This window comes from Emys orbicularis, chromosome 5, assembly GCF_028017835.1.
Source record: "Emys orbicularis isolate rEmyOrb1 chromosome 5, rEmyOrb1.hap1, whole genome shotgun sequence".
NCBI classification, from domain to species: domain Eukaryota; kingdom Metazoa; phylum Chordata; order Testudines; family Emydidae; genus Emys; species Emys orbicularis.
This window is the reverse complement of record NC_088687.1, coordinates 53,629,346-53,652,011: the sequence shown is the minus strand read 5'-3', so window position 1 is coordinate 53,652,011 and position 22,666 is coordinate 53,629,346. Positions and strand designations below refer to the sequence as shown.

Sequence of the window (22,666 nt, the reverse complement as noted above, 5' to 3'; positions counted from 1 at the left end):
CAACTAGATGAATCCACAGACATTTAGAAAATGTCCCATTTACTTGCCTGTGTGTGTGTGTGTGTGTGTGTGTGTGTGTGTGGAATAAGAAAATAAAGGAAGACTTTTTGTTTTGCAAAGAGCTCAAGACAACAACAAAGTCAGATGTCATTTTCAAACTGTTAGATGATTTTATGATTTCAGCAGAAATCTGCTGAACTAATTGCATCCAAGTCTGCACTGCTGGAGCCACAGCAATGACTGGAAAGCAGTCTGGTGTTGTGCAAAAAATAAAAGCCGTTGCACCTTGCGCTATTTGGACACACTGCTTTCTACACCGAGAGATGCTTACTGCAAAAGAGATTGAACCAAGTATTCACAGTGTTCTGAACACAGCGGTAACACTCATTAATTTTATTAAATCCAGAGCAACAAACTCCAGGTGTTTTGCTGCACTTTGTGAGGAAGTGGGTACAGAGCACCATTCCTTAGTTACGCATACAGAGGTGAGATGGCTATCTTGAGGCAGAATGCTTGCCCATATATTTAATCTCAAGGAAGAGTTATGTACTTTCTTAGATGATCAGAATCCTGAACTTGCCAAAGTGCTGAAAGATGACGCGTGGCTGGCAAAACTGGGTTACCTTACAGACGTATTCAATTAATAAGATGAATAAGACTATATAAGGTGGGAACATTAATTTTATTGCCCACCGTGAAAGAATTGCGGCATTCAAAAGAAAACTACAATTCTGGAAAGTTTGTGTCTGTGGGGGCACTACTGATATGTTTGAGCTCTTACATTCTTTTATTCAGGAACGAAATATTGACTTGGATGTAATTAAACCTCAACTAGCAGCGCATCTGGTCTGCTTAACAAATTCAATGCTTATTTTCCTGAACTCACTACACACATGTGGGCTACAGTGAGAACATTGAAGATAAACTTCCATTCCCATGCCATCAAAATTGTTAGAAGAGCTCTTTGACATTTCATCAGATAGCTCCCTCAGAACCAGGTTCAAAGACATGCTGCTGGAGACATTTTGGTGTGGTGAGTGTTCTGATGAATACATCACTGCTTCTTCTGCAGCGCTGATAATGTTGATCCTCTTTAATACCATCTACTTATGTGAAAGCCAGATTTTCAGCCATGACATCAATGAAAACAAAGTACCAAACCAGGATGAACAATGACCATGACCTGTGCTTGTGCTTGTCAAAGATACTCCCCCACGTCTTGACAGAATTGTTGATCAGCACCCTCAAGTTTCAGAGAGTAAATAAAGAAAAAATTCTGTTTTTTATTTTTGTGCCTCTATTGTCCATTTTTAAAATATGTTATGTGTGTGTGTTTAACTGTATAACTATCCATTTAATACAGCTTTTAATTTACTGGATATGCAGAAAAACAGTTGTTGTGGCACAGGTGGGCCGTGGCGTTTTTATAGCATTTTTATGGGGGGGAGGGGGAGACTCAGAAAGAAAAAGGTTGAGAACCCCTGCTCTTACATAAAGCTGGGACTATACTGGCACCCAGACAGCCCCGTACTGGGGAAGTGCAAGGGTAATTTGAAGCTATTTTTTGTGCCTCTGCTCCTATGAAAGGCCAAGTGCTCCTCACCTGCAGAGCAGAATCCAGTACCACCTGTAAAAAATGATTAACAACTTCAGATGTGAAATTTATACAGATGTACACAATTTTATTAAATTAGAAGTAGTATAAATTAATTTACTTAGAACTTAAATCCATCAAAAATTGTTATGTATTCTTCATATAATGCATTTATGTACAGAACAATAAATCTTGAAAAGGTATAGGCTGCTAACTAGCAATACTGCAAACAATAATTCCTAAGACAGAGCAAACTAAAACAAAATGAAAATTTCACAGCTGACCATGGGGGAAAGTATCAGAATAATTTTGAGATCTTGTTTGGAAACTTTTTAGAGTCTATTTTAGATAAAATATAACTAGTATCCTGGGATCAACACCACTACAACACGGGATTAAATAGAACTTGGCATTTTTAGTTTCCAGACTGGTGTGGAATTGAAATTCTATGATTAGTTGACTGAATAGCATTTCTACTTATGACTGATTGGTGGAAAGTTTTACCTATTGAGTGAGGGGACTGAGCCGTCAACTTCTGTATAATTGAAGCTTTTACTTAGAGGTTTTTTTGCGTGTGTGGGGAGAGTGACAGAACAAAACTGGTTAATTTTCACTGCTGCTCTTCAGAATGTTGGGCACCAGTGAAACTATCAGAAACATGTCAATTTCAAGTTGCTGCTGGTTGGGAAAATGTTAGCTGGAGCAGCAGCAGAGGCAGGAGGATCCAAAAATAGCTGCCATGGGAAGGTGGGGAGGGTATTGGAGAATTCCTTCCTCCTCTTCTTACGGAGGCTAAGGTTGAGGGGGGATGAGTAAGTAGTGGAGACTATTCCAACTCACAGCAATCTGGATGCTCTGGAGCGGGCTCTTCTTTCCAGCTACTATAGATTAGTGATGGAACATCAAATTTACCAGGCACCTACTACTCCAAAAAGATAAGCCCATAACTAGAGTCCAGGGTCAGTTCCTTTTTAGAAATGTCAGTAGCCATCTGATTGGGGAGCTAGGTTTCTCATCAAGGCACTGCATTGACCCAGAGCCTTGCTGATAATGCCCTTCTCATATGAGCTTCTGGACTAGTATGTTTAGTCCTTTGGCAAGTAAGTGTTTGGTAAATTTCTCAGTCCCTGTCTTTTAGTAACATTAACTGGAGACCATGCTAGAAAGAGACTTTATTTCCTCCCTTCCCCCTCCTCCCCCCCCCCCCCCCATGTACCACACGACTTTTTGTATACATCTGAACAATTTATTTTTCCTGCACCAGATATAATAGTTCATAGTTTGGGTATTTTCCCTACTTTTTAGTTAAGTGATGTCAAGTTGTTCACCAGAATGTTCAGTAATTGGATAGGTGTCTTGAAGTTCCAGTAGAGTTACTAGTTGAATCCTCTTTAGTTCACTGACGCTGGAGATAGGTGACTCTGCTTACTCTAAAGATAGATTCGCTCAGACATTGGCTGCCTGGCAGGAACGATTTAGCTTTGAGCAGATTTCCATAAATGGAAAGAGTAACTGGAGAGGGACAGGGTACCTTGGTGAGAGTGTCAATGATGTGCAACAGGTGTTTATGGAGTTGCCAGTTTTAAAAACCTTGTCCAAGGGAGAGGAGTAGAGAATTGGCCTTGAATGTAATGATATTTTAAACTTAAAATTCAGCTTGCTTATTATTAGAAAAAATACTATTGCTGTGCTCATGTTAACACGTGTCCTGTGTCAAGTTATAATTTGAAATGTATGCTACAGCTAGATTTAATTTTAAAACTTTTTATTTAATAATTTGATGATTGTAAGATTTAAGTTGAAAGTGAAATATTCAGTAGTTTGTTCTCACTTCCCAGCTCTCACTTAAGAGCGTAAAGCTGCATAGTAAAAAACTGCTAACCCCCAGCTCTGTGAAGTTATAGTTAAGGTCAGGTAATAGAACATAGAACCAGACAGATCTGTTATGCAAACTACATTTTTTGTTGTTTACCTGTTCTGCTCAAATGAACTGAAAACATTACTACGTGACCCTTGGGCTTTAATGGGACAATGCTTGGCAATGCATCTGAATAGTAACTCCTTCCATAGACAACGGTTCATCTACAATCATCCTTATTAAAAATCAGTTTGTTTTGGTTTAAAATTAAGGCAGAAGTCAAATCTCAAAGGCCTATCTTGTAATCTCTTATTAGTTACCTACCATGAACTGTATTCTCACTGACTAACCAAAATCCAGTTTAAGAAGTGGGGACATTGGTTTCTAGTTGCCTTTGATTTACCTAATACATGTTTTATTGTTGTTAGCATGAAGCCCTTGGTGTAATGACATCTGTCAGATTTCTCTTGGGTTTCACCTTGTACAACACAATTCAAATGTGTGCTGAATCATGTAAGGAGGTTGTATTACAGCACCTGTGACCCTCTTATAAATAACCTTGGATGATTGTGTTTTGTATTATTTTGCAGTGGAAGCATCAGTTCATGGCAGCAATGTGCACTGCACAGATAAAACAATTGAAGCTGCAGAGGCTTTACTTCATATGGAGTCTCCTACCTGCTTGAGAGATGCCAGGAGTCCTGGTATGTCAACCACAGTTGCATATTGTATAAGATCTTTCTCCCTTCACTAATTTAATAACCAGATTTACAAGGAGCTTGCTTATATTGAGGACTGTAAGATGTTAAATACATTTGTTTTCTCATTTCAAAACAATTGTTTGATTTGTCTTAGCTCCCCAGGTTTGTAAGAGGTTTTATTTGGTGTCTCTGTCCTGCAAGGGATATACTCCTAACAATTGTCACCCTTCTGAGGCAGGATCTTGGCATATTAGCTAGTTTTAATGGTAGGATAGTTTTGAAAAGTCTTTGCCTAGTGCTTATTTCCCTGCAAAGCAATAGGCATGGTGGTGCTTTTACGAAGTGACAGTGAGTTCTTCCTTCAGATAGAATGTTTCACTTCTAGAAACTTTCTCATCCTAGTGAGCTGAGGATCAAAAGCATTGAAGTCATTCTAAAACCATTGTAAATAGTGCTTTCTGTTAGACATGGTCCATTCAGTGTCCATGATTCTTTAAATAGTTTATCCTTTCAGTCACACACAATGGAGATACATGATGATTTTTTCACTTTTATAAAGGCTAAAGTATGACATTTTTAGCTAGATTCATACATAAAACTTTCTTGGGCGTGAAAAATTGCAGATATGAAACTTACACCAGTCAGCTTTGTGTCTAGTTTGTTTCATAAATTGTTCTGAGTTTAACCCCTAATCTGACCCCTAATTTGCCTGATAAAGAACCAAGTTACATTCCTAAAAGAGAATTCCAGTTTAACGTTTCCATTTTATTACAAAGGAGACTAAATCATACACAGAAGCCTTGGGTCTAATTTTCAGAAGTGCTGGATATCTAAGATCCCCTGTTGAACTCAGTGGGAACTGTGGGTTCTCAGCACCTCTGAAAAGTAGCTGCCCATGTATCTTAGTATAATTACACAACCACACAAACTGCATTAAAAGAACATTAGTAAGGCTGCAAAGTCAAGCACTCAAAAGTTAGGAAATGCCAGAATGTAGGTTGCCTATGCCATTTTAATTTGGGACCCTTGTATGATACAGTCTTTAATGACATGACCACATACTATTTTTTTCCACAGGACCCCTGTCTGTGCACAGGATGGACCTACTCTGGAGATAAATCAGGAGTATAATGTATAATGAAGGAGTCTGTTGTCTGTAGGACTCCTGCTTCATTTGTTGAAGAAGTTGGAAGGTGTGTAGCTAGTGAGGCAGAGGATTGTAGGAGATGAAAGTATGATCTCATGGTTAAGGCAGTTGAATGCTGCCCTAGATTATTGGATTCTGTCCCTCCCTCTGTGATGCTAGGCAAATCACTTTAACCAAAAATTTCACAGGTATTCACTAATTGTGTGTTCCTTATTTTCTGGGTGCCTGACTTGCGACACTTGGGCCTGATGTACAGAAGTACCGAGTGCCCACAGCTGCAGCTCGCATGTATAGAAGCTATGCTTTGAATATACACCTCTACCCCAATATAACGCTGTCCTCAGGAGCCAAAAAATCTTACCGTGTTATAGGTGAAACCCCGTTATATAGAACTTGCTTTGGCCTCTAGCAATTCCGATATTAATAGTCAGCAAACATGCCTGGCCTCGCCCCCTATCCAACCCCCACCTACTTCCTGCCCCCTGACTGACCCCTCAGAACCCCCGACCCATCCAACCCCCCCCATGTCCCCCAACTACTCCCTCCAGAGACCCCCCGCCCCTAACCACCCCTCTCAAGACCCCACCCCCTATCTAAGTCCCCCTGCTCCTTGTCCCCTGACCGCCCCCTCCAGAGACCCCCCCCCATCCCTAATCACCCCCAGGACTCCCACGCCCTATCCAACGCCTCCGTTCCCCGTCCCCTGACCGCCCCGCCCCCAGAACCTCCGAACCATCCAACCCCCTCCCCTGCTCCCTGTCCCCTGACTGTCCCCCGAGACCCTCTGCCCCTTATCCAACCCCTTGGCCCCGGCCCAGCACCCTTAACACGCCGCTCAGAGCAGCGTGTCAGAGCCAGACACGCTGACGCTCTGATCTGCCGGAGCGCGCAGCCCCGCCCCCCAGAGCACTGCTTTACCGTGTTATATCCGAATTCGTGTTATATCGGGTCGCGTTATATCGGGATAGAGGTGTATAAAATGCTATATAATGCTAAGCACTCTGAAAAATCAGGCCCTAGGCTTCTCACCTAGGGCACCCAAAATTAGTGGATACTTTTGACCTTAATCTTGCTGTGCCTCAGTTCCCCATCTGTAAAATGTGGATAACCATACTTCCTCATCTCTACGGGATGTTGTGAAAATAAATTTAATATCTGTGAAGCACTCATATAATGAGGAGTGCCATAGGAAAGCCCACAAAGATAATTCCGTCTTCAGAGTTGAGTTTGAATAATGTAAGTAAGGCATGGGATCACTCGTTTAAACAATAAATTGAAACAAAAATATTGAATAGCTGCTCATTAAACGAGCACCATCCATTTGGTGAACTGAATGAGGCAGGGATCTTGTGGAAAAAATAGCATGTGGTTATAATTAAAGACTGTATCATAATCCCTATGCACATAGAGGCCTAATTAAGATTGCTCTCTCCCTGCCCCCAGGATCCTGGTCTCAGTCTACTCCGCTCCCTCCTCTTGTTCTGGCTCTTGTCTCCTCTGCACTCGAAAAATAGGGCGGTTTTCTCCTCCATGCTGCCTGGGCCCAGCAGGTGGAGCATTGAGTGCACAGGAGAGACAGATTCTGTGACCTCTGTTCCAGCAGCAACTCAGCTGTAATTGCAGGGAAAGTCCTGCCAGACCCCAGGTTGGAGCATGCTCAGTGCAGGTGGAATCTTCAGGGAATTTAACTGTGAAGCTCTAGCAAGTCTCTACTGAGTTTTGTGAACCATGATTATTGAAACTTATAACGGCCAAATTTGGGTGTATTTTCACAGGAATAGAAAAGGCACATCCTTGACATAAAGTCCTCCCTCATCCCTTGCCAAATTTCAAGTTGCTTTTCCAAAGTGGGTGGGCACAGGAGCTACGAAAACAAAGAAGTTGCCAGATTTTTTTTTATTTTTTTTTTTTTATGGGCAAAACAGCCCATAGCCTTATTTTTGGAAATGAATGAATTGTTGTGGTTGAAATATTCCAAAAAAATTCAGCCTGAGCTGGACACCTGGCATGAAAATTTCAGCCCAAACTGTTAGTTTTGCAAAGTTATAAGCAGCTGAAAACAGTTGGAAAGTGTGGGCAGCCTTAATAATAGGCATTGCTCTGAGCCCCACCTGTAATAAAAACAAATGGGAATCTGTCACATTGTAAAGTTTGGGTACTTGGTGAATGTAGAAATCATTTGAATGCCTGGGAAAGAAGCCACTTTCAAAAGTTGTGAGATAATTTTTTTGGTTCCTTCAATTTAGGCCATTCTAAAATCAATTTAAAAATATTTAATACTACTTGGATATTTTTTTTAAATATCAGAGGGGTAGCTGTGTTAGTCTGAATCTGTAAAAAGCAACAGAGGGTCCTGTGGCACCTACTTCTGTTAGTCTCAAAGGTGCCACAGGACCCTCTGTTGCTTTTTTAAATATGTATATATCAAAAGTATAACTAATTCATTGCAACTTAACTTTGAATTTTGTTATTGTCGTTGAAATCCAATCCATAATATTAAAATATACTGCAAAAACATAAGCATGTACTCAACTTTACACGTGATTAGCCCTGTTCCCTTTAGTAGGGCTACTCGTGTGTAATTGTGAATGTGTTTAAGTCTCTGTGGGATTGGGGCCATAGTTCTTAGTAGCTAAATTTATCCCTTTTTCAAGTACTGTAATAGCATTTAAGGATTAAAAGTTTCTCCTAAGTTGTTTTGCTATATTTTAATGTTTGCTTGAGAAATTTTCTTCTATTGTGTAAATATATGTATCCATATTAACAAAAGTATAGTTGCCCCCTAACTCTACTAGAGTCCTATTTAGAACAGTTATGGCTCCTTGGATGAATCTGTATTTATTAAAAAAAAATGGATTTCCAACCAGTTAAACCATAATGGCTCCTTTGAAGACAATATGTAATATAGTTTGGTGGGTGATATAATGTAGCATACAACCTGTGGTATGGTGATGTTACACTGTTGTACATGAAAATCAATCAAGTGAGGACAATAGTTCATGTCCAGTAGCTGAAAAAAGGTAATTTGGCTACTTTTAATAAATAACAAAAAATACTTACAAGCCTGAGTAGTGTACGTTTTAGACGACCAGTCTTCAAAAATTCACCAAAAAACTATTTTTGAAATACATGTGCAAAAATACAGCTAAAATTGTAAGCTTATCTCTTTTTTTAATATGCTGCATTTTAAACAGCTTCATATTTTGAAGTGGGGATAGAGGGGACTCTCCTATATGCGTATGTAACATTTTGATTAAACTTAATGGTGAGTTGAGTTCTAGGGTAGAATTTGTAATCATGGCTAAGTTATAAACTTATGAAAATAGGAGTGTATGATGGAACTGCTGGTGGACCACTAACATCAGTAAATATCGAAGTGCTACATCTTAACTCATACCCATTTTTGAAAAAGTTAAATTTGGGCTTTAAAGAGGAACGTGGAAAGTTTCACAAGTACTTAAACATATCTGACTTAAAATGCAGCCATTTATCTTTCACTTATTTTTAATATTGTAGAATGTTTTCTTACTATGTTAAGAAAGAATGTTACTGACCTTGCAGCAAACAGTTTATTTAAGACTGTAGTCTTACTTCTGCCCTTCAGACCAGTTGCTGCTCCCTCTGATGTGAATAGCAACATTCTTACTGACTTCAGTGAGACCTAGATTGGACTTTTAGATACCTGTCCTTGCCATATATCTAATAACATTGACTTGTATATGCATGTTCTGGGGACTGGATTGAGCTCCTGAGTGACAAATTATGTAAAGTTTGCATGATTTGGTCCCTGAATCATAGGCCCCCTCCAGGTTCTTTGCTGTAAATAATTTGATTTATGACATAGTAAAGGAGTTGGGTAGAAACTTTATCTGGTGCATTTTTTTTCTTTAGTGGAAGTTTTTGTCCCTCCTTGTGTGTCAACCCCAGAGTTTATCCATGCTGCTATGAGGCCAGATGTGATAACAGAGACTGTAGTGGAGGTGTCAACCGAGGAGTCTGAACCAATGGATATGTCTCCTGTTCCAACATCCCCTGATATCCGTGAGCCAATGAAAAAGAAAAAAGGTATACATGACTTTTATTTAAAGTAAGAGATTTTAAGTGTATTTTATCCCTAGTCCAAAGTATTGTATGCAAAGGAGCTGGTTCAGGTGGAGATAGTTTTGACATTATCCCCACTCATATGCTGATGTGTACAAAGTGAACTCTGAGTTGTGGGCATGCAATAAAAGAAGGGGGAAAGCATAAGAAAAAGAATATGGTTTGTTAAATCATAAGGAAAAAGATTGAAAAAATAAGGTTAAGAAAAGGAGGCAACACTGAAAAAATTAAGGGATTCAAGACAGAATTTGTCTGTAAATATTCTCTGGAATATGTATAATTTCTTCCATAAATCACAAGGAGCATCTCAAATATAAATAACATTCTAATTTTCTTGATACATTTTAATAGTTGAAACCTGTGAAAATCTTGGTGTGTTAGACATCCTTGCTTATCTAAGGGCCCTTTTAAAGATACTGTTTTTAATACATGGTTGCCTTAAATACCATTTCAAAACATTCAAAATGGTATATCAGAAACAAGTCCAGGCCACCATGAGAGCAAATGACATCTGTTTAAATTATTGCCTGGGGGGGCGTAAGAACTGTAGAATGCACATTAGCGCCAGGTGTTTCACTGAAAGTGTTTGTGGTGGGTCCTTGTGAACAGTGACTTTATAGGCTGAAACATGCTCCTCTTCCTCCTACTATGGCTGAGGTTCACAGCTTACATTAGAAGTTAAGGCCTGGTGTACACTTCACAGTTAGATTGATGTAAGGCAGCTTACATCAACCGAATCACGTCAGTGTCTACACTACAGCCTTGTCCTGCCGATGTAAGTGCCCTACAACACTGATATAATAACTCCACCTCCACGAGAGGTGTAGGGCTTATGATGGTGTAGCTAGGGTGATGCAGTGTCTGTGTAGACACTCTGTTACTTACATGGGCTGTTAGATCGCTTGTCACGGGTTTCGTAGAGCTTTCATTTCTCCAGAAGAAATGGGATGGGAGTGTGAAATTGACAAGAAAGCCGGGTGGCTGGAGCCTGCTCCCAGCTGGGAGCTGGGTCAAGAAGCCCTGGGGGGCTGGGTGCCTGCTCCTGGCTATTGGCTGTCTTGTCAAATTGACAAGGCTGCCTGGCTCCCAGCGGGGGAAGGGAGGGGCTGAGAAACTGAGGCAGCTGGATCCCGTTCCTGGGGGCAAGAAGCCACAGTATTTACTGCGGTGGCTGTAAGTTCAACCTAATATAGGTCAGTTTATGATTTTAGTGTAGACAACACCTTAGGGCTGGTCTACACTGCCGCGCTAGTTCGGCGGCTGGGGATCGAAATTCCGGGTTCGATTTATCGCGTCTGGTGTGGACGCGATAAATCGAACCAGGAAGTGCTCGCCGTCGACTGCGGTACTCCAGCTCAACGAGAGGAGTACCGTGGAGTCGACGGGGAGCCTGCCTGCCGCGTGTGGACCGCGTCTGAACCGCGGTAAGTTCGAAGTAAGGTATGTCGAATTCAGCTACGTTATTCACGTAGCTGAATTTGCGTACCTTACTTCGACTTGGGGGGTAAGTGTAGACCAAGCCTAAGACACACTGTAGTTGAACTTCCAGTAGTATCTCCATTTTGCCATCATTAACTATGGCTTATTTTCTGAATATAGTGGTAAGATTGTTCTTACTGCCAGCACCATGAGGAGAAAAATAACGTTGTCAAAATCCAGATGCCCTAATGAGTTCTTCAGTAGCTACAATAATACTCTGTTCAGCCATTTTGATGCTTCAGTGAAAAATAAAATCTACAACCCTCCAAAATCTCTCTCTATCAAACAGTCAGATTTACCAGAGTTGGGTCATGTTACTAAAGCTGTTTTAGCAGTTACCCTCCTAGCAGGCCAAGTTTTTGGTGCCAATAATTTGAATGTCTAATTGTTGGTTGCACTTCAGTGCAGCCAATTGTGTGTGCGCCTTTTGGGACTTCCTGCTTTCCACAGAATGTCTCTCTCTCTCTTTCTTCCACTTTTTCAGGGTTTTTTTTTTTTTTTTTTTAAATAATCCTGCTTCCCCTCTGAATTTAGTAATTTAGCTGTTGCCTCGGCTGAAGCAGGCGTGACTATAAACCATAGCATCAGCAAATTATTTTCCTTTAAAAATGTCCCTTCAATGGGCAGTAATCCTCCTCGGTATATGACTCTTGTGAATATTCCACTGTCACTATAAGCTTCAGCTCCATTATGTGACTAACTGCACTGTAATTTGCAAATTTTTTAACCATTGTATCAAATTCTAAAATATATAAATCACCAATTAAAAAAAAATACAATAATTAAATTATTAAAGCAAGAAGGTACTTTCTTGCTTGTTTGCTTGACACCCATTGATGAAGGAAATGCTACTCAGCAGGGGAATACATGAATTTGGAGAGTTGCACAGTTTTAAGAAGAATTTTGTATATTTTATTTAATAGAAAAATGTATGTAGCAAATGTAAATCAGCTTAAAACACTGAAATTCTCCAAACTCATATGCATCTGTGAGTGGCATTGCCTTCAGAGGATGGCAGCAGGCTAGACTTCCTGTGGTAATTAGTAAAATAGCAGTTTTCATTGAGGCACCAGAATCATTCACATATATAGAGATGCTTCTGTATGACAGAGATTTCTAAAAATTCACAGACAAAAAGTACATTAAGATGGAGGACACAGCAGTAGTTTAGGATAAAGTACAGTACAGGGATAAAGCGATATAAATCCAGGGAGTTCATTATGGCTAAACTTAACAGAAATGCAAACATGGTATGGAAATGCAGAGTTAAGGCATTCAAACAACCGTAGCTCCTTCCTGAAGTGACACCCTAAAGTAATCTTTATGATTAAGTCATTTTAGTGTTTGTGGTCCCAGATTAGAGTAAACTGATTTTTTTAAAAACACTTTTCCCTAACCTATTATAGTGTTGCTACCAGGCAGAGTTATAGTCAAAGAGTAAAGTTTTGTGGTTTTTGAGATGGATATGCTCTATTTTTTGTACATTACAAAAGAGTTTGATTCCCTGCTTTAAGCGTAAAACTCAACTCAGTCTTAACTATGGAACTGCAACTGCCACCTCCATAAAAATACATGTTGTTGAATTTCAATGTTTGATGCACAACACTTTTCTTCAGGAGCAATTTGTGTTCATGTTCCTAAGATATGAGTTATTGGTTGACATTTTCTTTAGCCTTGAACACAGAAACACAGACTCTCTTCAGCTTGCTGACCTAGGGGGAGATCTTCACTCTTTGCTCTGGCCCCTTTATGCTGAGTTAAAGGGTCATAGCAGCATACAATGGCTCTGAAAGCACCAAATCTGCTCTTGGCACAAGAACCTGAGGAAGTCAACTGTAAAGCTGCCTTCCTAGGCACCCCCCATTGCAAGCCCTCCTGTAGGGAGCATAACTGGGGGCAGGAAAGGCATGTCAGGGCATGGCCATAGCATGCAGCACTGCAGAGATTTCAGGCAGGGGGATCATAGGCAGCCACGGATAGGCTGCTATAACTTCGGCCCCGAAGGCTGTCTAAATAATTCTGAGAGGCACAAAGCAGCCCAGCATCAAGAAAGTGGAAAATTGGCTTACAGTCACCTTAGTCCCCCCTCTACCTGTGTTGTGAGTTTGGTGCTGCACCTCTTAGAAGTACAGCACAGAATCTCACTCCTAGCCTTTTAACGCACAGAAGGTTAAACAGAAATGAAGGGATACAGTACTTCCTGTTCACTTTATGTTTTGACCTCTGCTTCAATGGTGTCATAATGCTCTTCTACTGTAAAATGTATTTCTGCTCCACAGTTGCATAGTAATGAAGGGATTGTGATCCTTTGCATAGTGTACTTTCACAAAGGAGTAAGGTGTTAATATTTTTAATGTAAGAACTGTTTTCCATATAGGTAAAAAAAAGTACTGTTTCAATGGTCAGATTTCTTAAAAAATTGTTTTCCTTATATTTATTAATCTTTTTGTAAAACAAATTAGTTCTTCTGAAAGGAAGCATAAAATACAATGGACAAGATATTTAAATTAATATAGCAATAATTATTACTGACATCAGACCAAAGGAATGCAAACTTATAAGTGTGTTAATTTTGATGTTTAGTGCATACGTTGTATTTAGCTCATCTAGAACTGAGTTACATTGACTTGTGACTTGCAAAATAAATAATCTTACCTTATATAAGATTTAAAATTAGCCTACTTGATAAAGGCCTATTTGTCCATACAATGTAATAAGGGGAATAACATGAGAAACATGAATTACCACTCAGACATAAGATATTAATTATTTCTACTATATGTATGTCTTACAATTTTCTTTTTAAATTTCATGTACAGCTGGCCGTAAACCAAAGACCCAACAGTCAGCCATTTCCAATGGTTCTCCAGATTTAGGTATAAAGAAGAAACCCAGAGAAGGCAAAGGTAATTTCTTCCATGTATTAAGTCTTAAAATAATATAGTGCATTTTATCTAAAAATCCCAATACATCTTTCATGCATTAGTACTAAACACATTTTGTAAAATACCAAGATTTGTAAATACCTTGCTGAAGTCAGCGGAGCGAGAATTTCACCCCATGTTTTAGTATGTGTTTGTACAGGGTCTAGTAAATTGAAGCCTCAATTGGGGCCTCTAGGTTTTACTGTAATATCAATATTTAATAATAATAACTGCTGCAGTTATGATTATTTTCATTTGAAATTCTGTTTGCACATATTGACTTCACTCACGCTGGCTGATGTGCTCCCTGTTGGCTTGTTGCTGGACACATGCTTTGTTACGCTGCCACTGGAGAGCCTGTGGTCAGGCAGAGCAAGCAAAACTGTGTGTGTGCACTTATGCTGTATAATAATACATTTAAGGCCTCCCTGTTGTATGTTCAGAGAAGCTTGTTGCTTTAGTAGTGGATTCAGCCTCTGCAGTGGCTTCAATATACACAAGGAAGTACCCTGCCTTCGCAGTAGGTTCAGTGGTTGGCTTAACTAGCTGGAAAACTAATTATTATATATTTTCTTACATCACAAGACTTGGTTTTGTGTCCACAAGATGAGGCAGGAAGAGAACGCCTTTAAAGTGAAGTGGTTTGGCCCTGTGAGGCAATGCTTGTCAGTACACGACCACCATCACCTATCTGTGTGTATGCATACATGCCCCTGTGTTGCCAACTGTCACTACCTTAGAGCCTTCCAGTTGTTCTTTCTTGACCAATTGGTCAGGAGAGCCATGCTTTCACCATCAGTTCCATTGATGCATAGGGTGTCCTTCCTTGCTGCCCCTTCCCTCCAGTCAGCAGAAAGGTGGTTGGTAGTAGGCATTCACAAGTCGCCTCAGAGTCAGTGCGTGATATATCAGATCTTCCTCCAGTGGAAGACACAAAACATGGATGCCTTTGCCACTTACTAAACAAAAAGTGGTTTGGACTTCTGCTTGTGGCATAAGGAAAAGATCACCCTAAGTAAGGGATACTGTTTCTTTATGTTGAAGAGAAAAGGAGAAAAATTCCTGTACACCTGTCCGCTAATACAATTGGTAGCAAAGGTCTTAACCAAACTCAGGAGAGACAAAGGTTTAGTGATCTTAATAGTAACATACAGGATGAGACGTGTGGTTTTCAGCTCTAGTGTAGTTGATAGTGCAAAATCTCCTCCTTCTGAGAATGGCCATAGATACATGCTCTGTTCTAATCCAGGAGTCCTCTCCTGTTTACCTGGTTCCTTATCAGGGTAGAGCTCCAGAGGCCTGGTGTTTGTGAGCAGGTGTCTGGGGAAGAATAGGGGAGGAGTAGTGTGACCAAGGTAAGTCTGTGCTGAAAACCACTACAAATAAATCATTTAACTTCTCTGCAGTGTCCTTATGCTCTTTAATTGTTCCCTTTACTTATGGGTATTCCAGTAAACCCCGTTGATTGTCACAGATTTTCAGTTGCCCTTAAAGAATACATTTGTTTTGTGTTTTGGCACTTTGCATTTCAACATCCTCTTAGCCCTCTTAATTTCCATTACAATTTAGCTGGTGTAGTTTATGTTCCTTTCTACTGGCTTCACTCGAGCTGATTTTCCATTACCTGAAGAATACTTTAGGGAAGTGACCTAGTTCTATGCCTTTTAGAGAACCTGTTTCGAAAGAATGTCTAAACTCTTGTCTCCTTGAGTGTTGTCTCCACTGGGGATCTCGTCTTCTTTAGTTGGCCAATATTTTGAAAGTTTATTTTTCTGAGGACACTTTCTTTGAGACTGACTCTGCTTGTGTCTCTTACCCCTTCTTTTATGTTACAAACAATTAATGTTTCTTGCTGGGTATTGGCTAACTTAACATCTTTCAAAATATTTAGTCTCCAAGACTAAGAATTCAACAGTCCTGGAATGTTTAAAGAAGGAGCAATTGCTTAACTTGTAATTGTACTTATTTGAAGGGGTCATCTCACAGGATTCTTAATTTCCAAGATTTATTGGGGAAAGTTCTCTCTCCCCCTGAGCCTGGCTAGATGTATATTTTGTTTATTGTCTGGGATGTGTTGTGGGGTTGTTGTGTATTCAAGAGTTACTTGCTTGTTTATGGTTCGTTTTTACATTTGGCATCTTTTGGGGAACTCCTTACACAATTCAGCACTGACAGCAAGGTTCTCAGGGCTAGGGGAGTGACAGCAGATGGTGTGCAACCAGTTTCATATTGGACTACAACTGTCAAAGATTGTATTATACATATAATATGCACACAAAGATGTAGACTGATTCACTGGTGCATCCCTGATGCTTTGAGCTGCTGGGGTGGTGCAAAGTAACTGTAAATCTGGCTTAATTGGCCCCCTGAGGAGTCCTTATTGTGGGGAGGGGAATCCATAGGTGGTAAAGAATGACTTAGAGGTGGTTGGAAATATTTTGATGAAACAGTTTTTCTTGAAAACGCTGATTTGTTGAAACTGAACTGTTTTTGTGAAAACAACTCAGGTTCAACAAATCTTTCTTGAATCACAGATAGGGTTCTGAGTCATTAGAGCATGTTCATAGCTTTCCGGTGAGATACAGCATGTGTGTTAGTCCTGGGAGGACGTGCCCTATTGGGCTTTACCATTGTGACACTTCTGTGCATAGAAAACCTAGTTTAGATCATTTTTAAAGGTTTTCAGGCATTATTTCCTCTTCCTCGGAGTTCTGTACGCTTTGGTTCACTAAGGGATCCCATTGAAATGTTTTAAAATTTATATTAAATATTAACAAAAACACTATTTTAGAAAATATGTAATAGCTACAGAATATGCAGTGGTATAATCTAGTTTTATTGGCACTCTTTTGGGATGACCTGCCACACACCTTGTAATTAATATGGCTGTCCCAAACTCCTCCTGATGGAAACATACATATTTAGTTCAATACAGACTATGAGGGAAGAGTGCCACCTACTGAATCACCAGTACCACCTCCTGCAGCAAAATGAGGGCCATTTCCTTTGATCTGGCATTTTGGGGATCTAATGTGTTTTTGCGGGGGGAAGCAACATATGTTTGAGTATCAGAGGGGTAGCTGTGTTAGTCTGGATCTGTAAAAAGCAACAAAGAGTCCTGTGGCACCTTATAGACTAACAGACGTATTGGAGCATAAGCTTTCGTGGGTGAATACCCACTTCGTGAAACGCATGTGGGTATTCACCCACAAAAGCTTATGCTCCAATACATCTGTTAGTCTATAAGGTGCCACAGGACTCTTTGTTGCTTTTAACGTATGTTGAAATTCTTGCTCACTTAACGCTGTGAGTTTTTCATTTTCTCAGTCCAGGAGCTGTTGCAGAAAGACAGATAGCATTGATAGCATGTTGGTAATGAGCGTTGGAGAAATCCTATCTGGGTGGACCAGAAGTCAATAACTGTTAATTTGCTGTAATTTCTTTGGAATTCTTTTAACAGTTTCATTTTTTCTAGCAGGAACAATTTATTGAATTGAAAACTAATGTTTGGCTTTTTTTATCATGTGCAAATAGAACAGCTATTAAGTATAATATCTAAAAAACAGCACTTAGTACTGGAACTTTGTTTTAGTTTCATTTGGCAAGTCAGAATAAAACCAGTAGATCTGGGAATGTCTAGGAAGCGTGGTCTCTTGGTTAGAACCGAGAACTGGATTCCTAGGTTGTGTTCCTGACTGTTACTCACTATGGGCCTGATCTGAATTTCATTGAAATCAGTGAGAAGACTCCCATTGATTTTAGTGAGTTTTGGATCAGGACCTATATTGCTTTAGACAAGTTATTGAATCTCTGTACCTCCGTTTAGCCATCTATAAAGTGGAACTATAATAGCTTCCCCAGAGAAGGGTTAGTAAATTTTAAGGAATTTTGAGGACTGTGGCACTCTTTAAACTACCTATAAGGGAAGTAAATGTATTTTGCAATGCTTTTATCATAGACTTTGTAATAGTCTAGCCTCAATGATGCTGTCACCAAGTTTCAGGAGCGAATGCTTGAGTATTTGTTAATTGATATGGTAGCATGTTGCACAAACAGATTTATTCTTTAATGGGCTTTTGTTTATTTACTTGGGCTTCTGCATTCCTCCAGGATTGAAAACTTGGTCAGGTCACAAAATCTGGGGACTCTGACTGAGTGCCCCTTTAATAGGATGGTCAGGTTTTAATCTGTACTCTCATTGAAGGGCTTCCTGTATTTTATTTTTTTAGGTGTGGGTAAATCTCAAAATTTACAAACTGTTTGAACTGTTTTTCAGCATTCAGCAGCCCTTCCCCTGCTCTCCCTTCTCATGATTCTACAGGTTCTCCTTTCTTTTTTTGATGATTTGTTCACAAAATCACTTCCTTCCACCTGTGATAAACAGAATGTGGTCTGTTTTTTTTTCTGTTTGTAGCCCCTTTCTCCCAGATGGAAGTGGTCTAATCAGAGTCCAAGCAGCTTCTCTGTTTAAATTTAGTGCAATGCTGGGTCTTCTCTATTACATATGCCACAGCTCTGAAACCTGAGAGCATACACTTACTTAGATTGTAAGCTTCTTGGGGTAGAGACAGTCTTTTTGTTCTCTGTTTGTATACTGAATTGCATAATGGGGTGCTGATCTATGATAGCTAAGGGCTACTGCAGTACAAATAATAATACACTGTAGGGGAATGGCTTGGAGATTTTGAAGTGTTTTAGACACTCTGATGTTACAGTTGGGAAGCAATGGAGTCCAGTGAACAGGCTAAGACACCTTTTGAACACTGAACTCCCAATAATAAAGGTGAGGGATGGAGGCAGATCAAAAAGAAGGAGGTTTCTAGGAGCTTGTGTATGGGGATATCTTCCCCCCTCTCCTCTGCCAAAGAAAAAGTTTGCCTTTCCTTAAGTAGTCTCTCCATCCTCTCTCCTTCCCTTCCCATCACCAGACTCCATCCCAGAATGTACAGCCTATGTTCTGGAACTGCTATCTGCAGTCTTAAGAGCTGAACCGAACTCCTTTCAGAGCATTGTTTATGTCCTCTAGGCAGCCAGGAGGTGTTGGTGATGTAGGACTCCATCACTCCCTTTCTTATAGCAGTTGAGAGCTAATTTTGGTTTGAAGAGTCTCCCACATCATGTGGCATAGCACAGTTCTAGTGCTAACCCCTTTGAGTTTCAGAATGTAAATATTTATGAAATCTTTCCTAAATTTATCAGAGTGAACAAATACATACACATTACAAGTGAAGGGTAGGCAGAGGATGGTATGCAATGTAGTCATTCAAAGTTCCTATATCAGATAGTTGTCTAAGTGCACTTTTGTATGTCTATATATGGAGAAGTTTTTAATACCTTTAAGTGTAAGTTGTCTAATGTTCATATGCTGTCTGTTTTTGTAGGAAATACAACGTATTTGTGGGAGTTCCTTCTGGATCTTCTTCAGGACAAAAATACTTGTCCTCGATACATTAAGTGGACTCAGCGAGAGAAGGGCATCTTTAAACTTGTGGACTCCAAAGCGGTCTCGAAGCTATGGGGAAAGCACAAGAACAAACCTGACATGAACTATGAGACGATGGGAAGGGCCTTGAGGTAAATGAAGGGGAAGAATATTGGGGCTTTCCTTTAATTACAAAATAGTCTGCAATTGTATAATTAGTCATTTTAAATTGGAGACTTAAACCCCCCCAAAAAAGTATGATCATAAACATCTGACCTACATTTTTCTATAGCTACTAGATTTTAACTCTTTACAATTGTTAAAATGCAACTGTATACTATAAATCATAATCTCTGCCATTTTCATTGCTTTTTCATATTCCCATTTCATATTTTATTTTTTAAATATTTTGTATAAACATGATTTTAAAAAAAACATAACCCAAACTTTTAAGCCATGGTCCTTGAATAGTTATGCTTAGCCAGTATGTTTGAAAGCTTTTTTTCCTATTATTGTAGAAATTAGTGTGTTTTTGGTCTATGTTAACAAGCAAGTTTGAAATGTTGAGTCCCTGTGTACATCCATCAGTGTTGTTTACTTCATAATTTTACTTTTCCTTGCAGATATTACTATCAAAGGGGAATTCTCGCAAAGGTTGAGGGGCAAAGGCTGGTATATCAGTTTAAGGAGATGCCAAAAAACATAGTGGTCATAGATGATGACAAAAGTGAATCCTGCAATGAAGATTTATCAATGCCTACAGATGAGAAGTCATTGGAACGAGTGTCATTGTCTGCAGAAAGCCTCTTGAAAGCAGCAGCATCTGCACGTGGTGGAAAAAATTCTTCTCCATTAAATTGTACAAGAGCAGAGAAGGCAGTCGCCCGAGTTGTGAATATTGCCTCTCCAGGGCATGATATGTCATCTCGTCTTCCCACCACCACTACCACTGTTCCAGCAACAGTAGCTCCCAGGTTCGTGCCACACTGTTTGTCATCTGCTGAACCCTTCAGTCAGGAAGCTGAGTTGTTTTAATGTAGTGCCTACAGATAACCTGGTGTCAACCACCTTGCTAAAACATACTTGTGGTAATGAGAGCCGGTAGCCGGTTGTAAACTGCTTTCCAGTCATTAAGCCCTTTGGCTAAGTTTTTCAAAAATAGGAGTTTGTGGCTCCCAAGGTCCATATTTAGGCTCCCAAATAAGTGGCCTGATTCTTTAAAAGGGCTGAGCAGCTAGCAAGTCAGTGAGACTCACCTGCTAAGTACTCAGCACATGAAAAATCAGACCACTTATTTAGGAGCCAAACTTTAGACTCTCTTAATTTAGAAAGCTTTGGCCTTACTATTTAAACCAGCGGTCCCCAAACTTTTTCCATCACACCCCCCCCCCCTTACCAATAATGGAACCTGTCCGCACCCCCGCACCCCCCCCCCCCCCCGGGGGGGGCCGTGGTCAGGGGCTGGGAGCTAAGAATGGGCCCAGGATAGGAGCCACCACTGTGGCTGGGAGACAGATTGCCGCTGGGGCCTGAGCTGTTGCTGGGGGTGGGGCCGGAAAGGAGCTGGGGGCAGAGCAGAGCTGCGTGGCACTCCCTCCCTGCCCCCCATGGGGGCTGACCTGGGCCCCGCTGTGCGCCCTCCCCCATGTTCCTCCACGCCGCCTTAGGGGGCACGCTCCACAATTTGGGGACCACTGATTTAAACAGGAGGAGGTGACTTGGGACCCCTGCTGGTGCTGGGGGAGAAGGGGGCCAGACTGCAGCAGACGCCGGGACCCCCGCTGGTGGTGGGGAAGAAGAGGGCTGGGCCGCAGCGTGTGGCTGGGACCCCCACTGGGGGCCAGGCTGCAGCGCTCGGCCCAGGACCCCTGCTGGTACTGGGGGTAAAGGGGGGTTGGCAGGGCTCCCTACCTGGCTCTGCGTCCCTGCAGCTCCTAGGCAGCGGAGGCAGGGTCAGGGCAGGGACTCCTCTGCTCGCTGCTCCCGCCACAAGCTCCGGCTGCTGCAGCTCCCATTGGCCAGGAACCACAGCCAATGGGAGCTGCAGGGACAGGGCCTGCAGGCGCTGGCAGCATGCGTCATGGAGACCTGCCCCCCCACCTCTCCGCCACCTGGGAGCTGAAGGGGGGTCCCCCACCCCAGTCCCTAGCCCTGAGCCCCCTCCTACACACCCAAACTGCTACTGCTGGCCCAGGAGCTGCCTGTCTCAGGCAGTCCCTGGACCAGCACCAGCCACTGCAGAAGTCATGGAAAGTCATGGAATCCATGACCTCCGTGACAAACTCACAGCCTTACTCATCGTGCTGCTGCTATCAGTATGCTTGCTACCAGACTCATTTTTCAAATAATCGGATGGTTTATTTAACTGAAGAAAAGGATGTGAATGCTTTTTCTGATTGATGGGTGTATCAAAAATGGTACAGTTTTCTTTTGGCACAACTCCCTGTAAGTCCTGGGATTTTTATCCCTTTTAATTTTTGTGGTGACCTGACAGCTGTCTTAACACAATGAATGTATATACATATATATTAATCTTTCAACAGGACTGTTCGTGTGGCGATGCAAGTGCCTGTCGTAATGACATCTCTGGGGCAGAAAATTTCAACTGTGGCAGTACAGTCAGTAAATGCAGGGTCACCATTAATAACCAGTACAAGTCCAACAACGGCAACGACCCCAAAGGTAGTAATCCAGACAATCCCTACCGTGATGCCAGCATCTGCTGAAAATGGAGATAAAATCACAATGCAGCCTGCCAAAATCATTACCATCCCTGCTACTCAACTCGCACAGTGTCAGTTGCAGACAAAAACAGGCCTGACTGGGTCAGGAAGTATTAACATAGTTGGAACCCCATTGGCTGTGAGAGCACTTACCCCTGTGTCTATAGCTCATGGGACACCAGTAATGAGACTATCAATGCCTGCCCAGCAGGCATCTGGCCAGACTCCTCCCAGAGTTATTAGTGCAGTCATAAAAGGGCCAGAGATGAAACCAGATATAGTGGCTTTAAAACAGGAACGTGAAATGAAAACACTGCAACTTGTACAAGAAGAAAAGCCAGCAGATGGAAGCAAGACTGTGACGCATGTTGTAGTAGTTAGTACGCCCTCAGCCATTGCCCTTCCTCTAACAATGAAAACAGAAGGAATAGTAACATGTGAGAAATGAAGAATAGGCAGTTACCAACATGGATTTTCCTGACTTTTATTGATTGAGCATTCTGACAGACTTGGGGTGAGGTGGGGTGGGGGAATGGACATGATCAAGAAGTCAAAAATGAGAGTTTAAAAATGTAAACATACATGCGTATATCAGAGACTTACTGGAAATTAACTAACTGTCCCATGTTTCAGTGGGAATTGAACCACACATTCATATGCTGACAGAAAACTGCCTCTTTCAGTTGGGAAACAACTGAACCTATGAAGATGGAAAAT

The 22,666-nt window shown here is 41.0% G+C and overlaps 1 protein-coding gene across 4 annotated transcripts in view; it reads left to right on the top strand.

Annotated features, from left to right (window-relative positions):
* ELF2 (E74 like ETS transcription factor 2) overlaps window positions 1–22,404 on the top strand; it is a 65,832-nt gene extending 43,428 nt beyond the window's left edge. For 3 of the 4 annotated variants that reach the window (XM_065404888.1, XM_065404887.1, XM_065404890.1), the window contains 6 exons: window positions 4,043–4,156; window positions 9,192–9,365; window positions 13,700–13,786; window positions 19,186–19,378; window positions 19,850–20,200; window positions 21,770–22,404. In XM_065404888.1, the coding sequence (XP_065260960.1) occupies window positions 4,043–4,156; window positions 9,192–9,365; window positions 13,700–13,786; window positions 19,186–19,378; window positions 19,850–20,200; window positions 21,770–22,397 (1,547 nt within the window). In that variant the 3' untranslated portion in view covers window positions 22,398–22,404. Of the gene's footprint in view, window positions 1–4,042; window positions 4,157–5,270; window positions 5,347–9,191; window positions 9,366–13,699; window positions 13,787–19,185; window positions 19,379–19,849; window positions 20,201–21,769 lie in introns of those variants that run through there. The other variant, XM_065404891.1, reaches the window with a different exon arrangement.
* The last annotated feature ends 262 nt before the right edge of the window (window positions 22,405–22,666 follow it).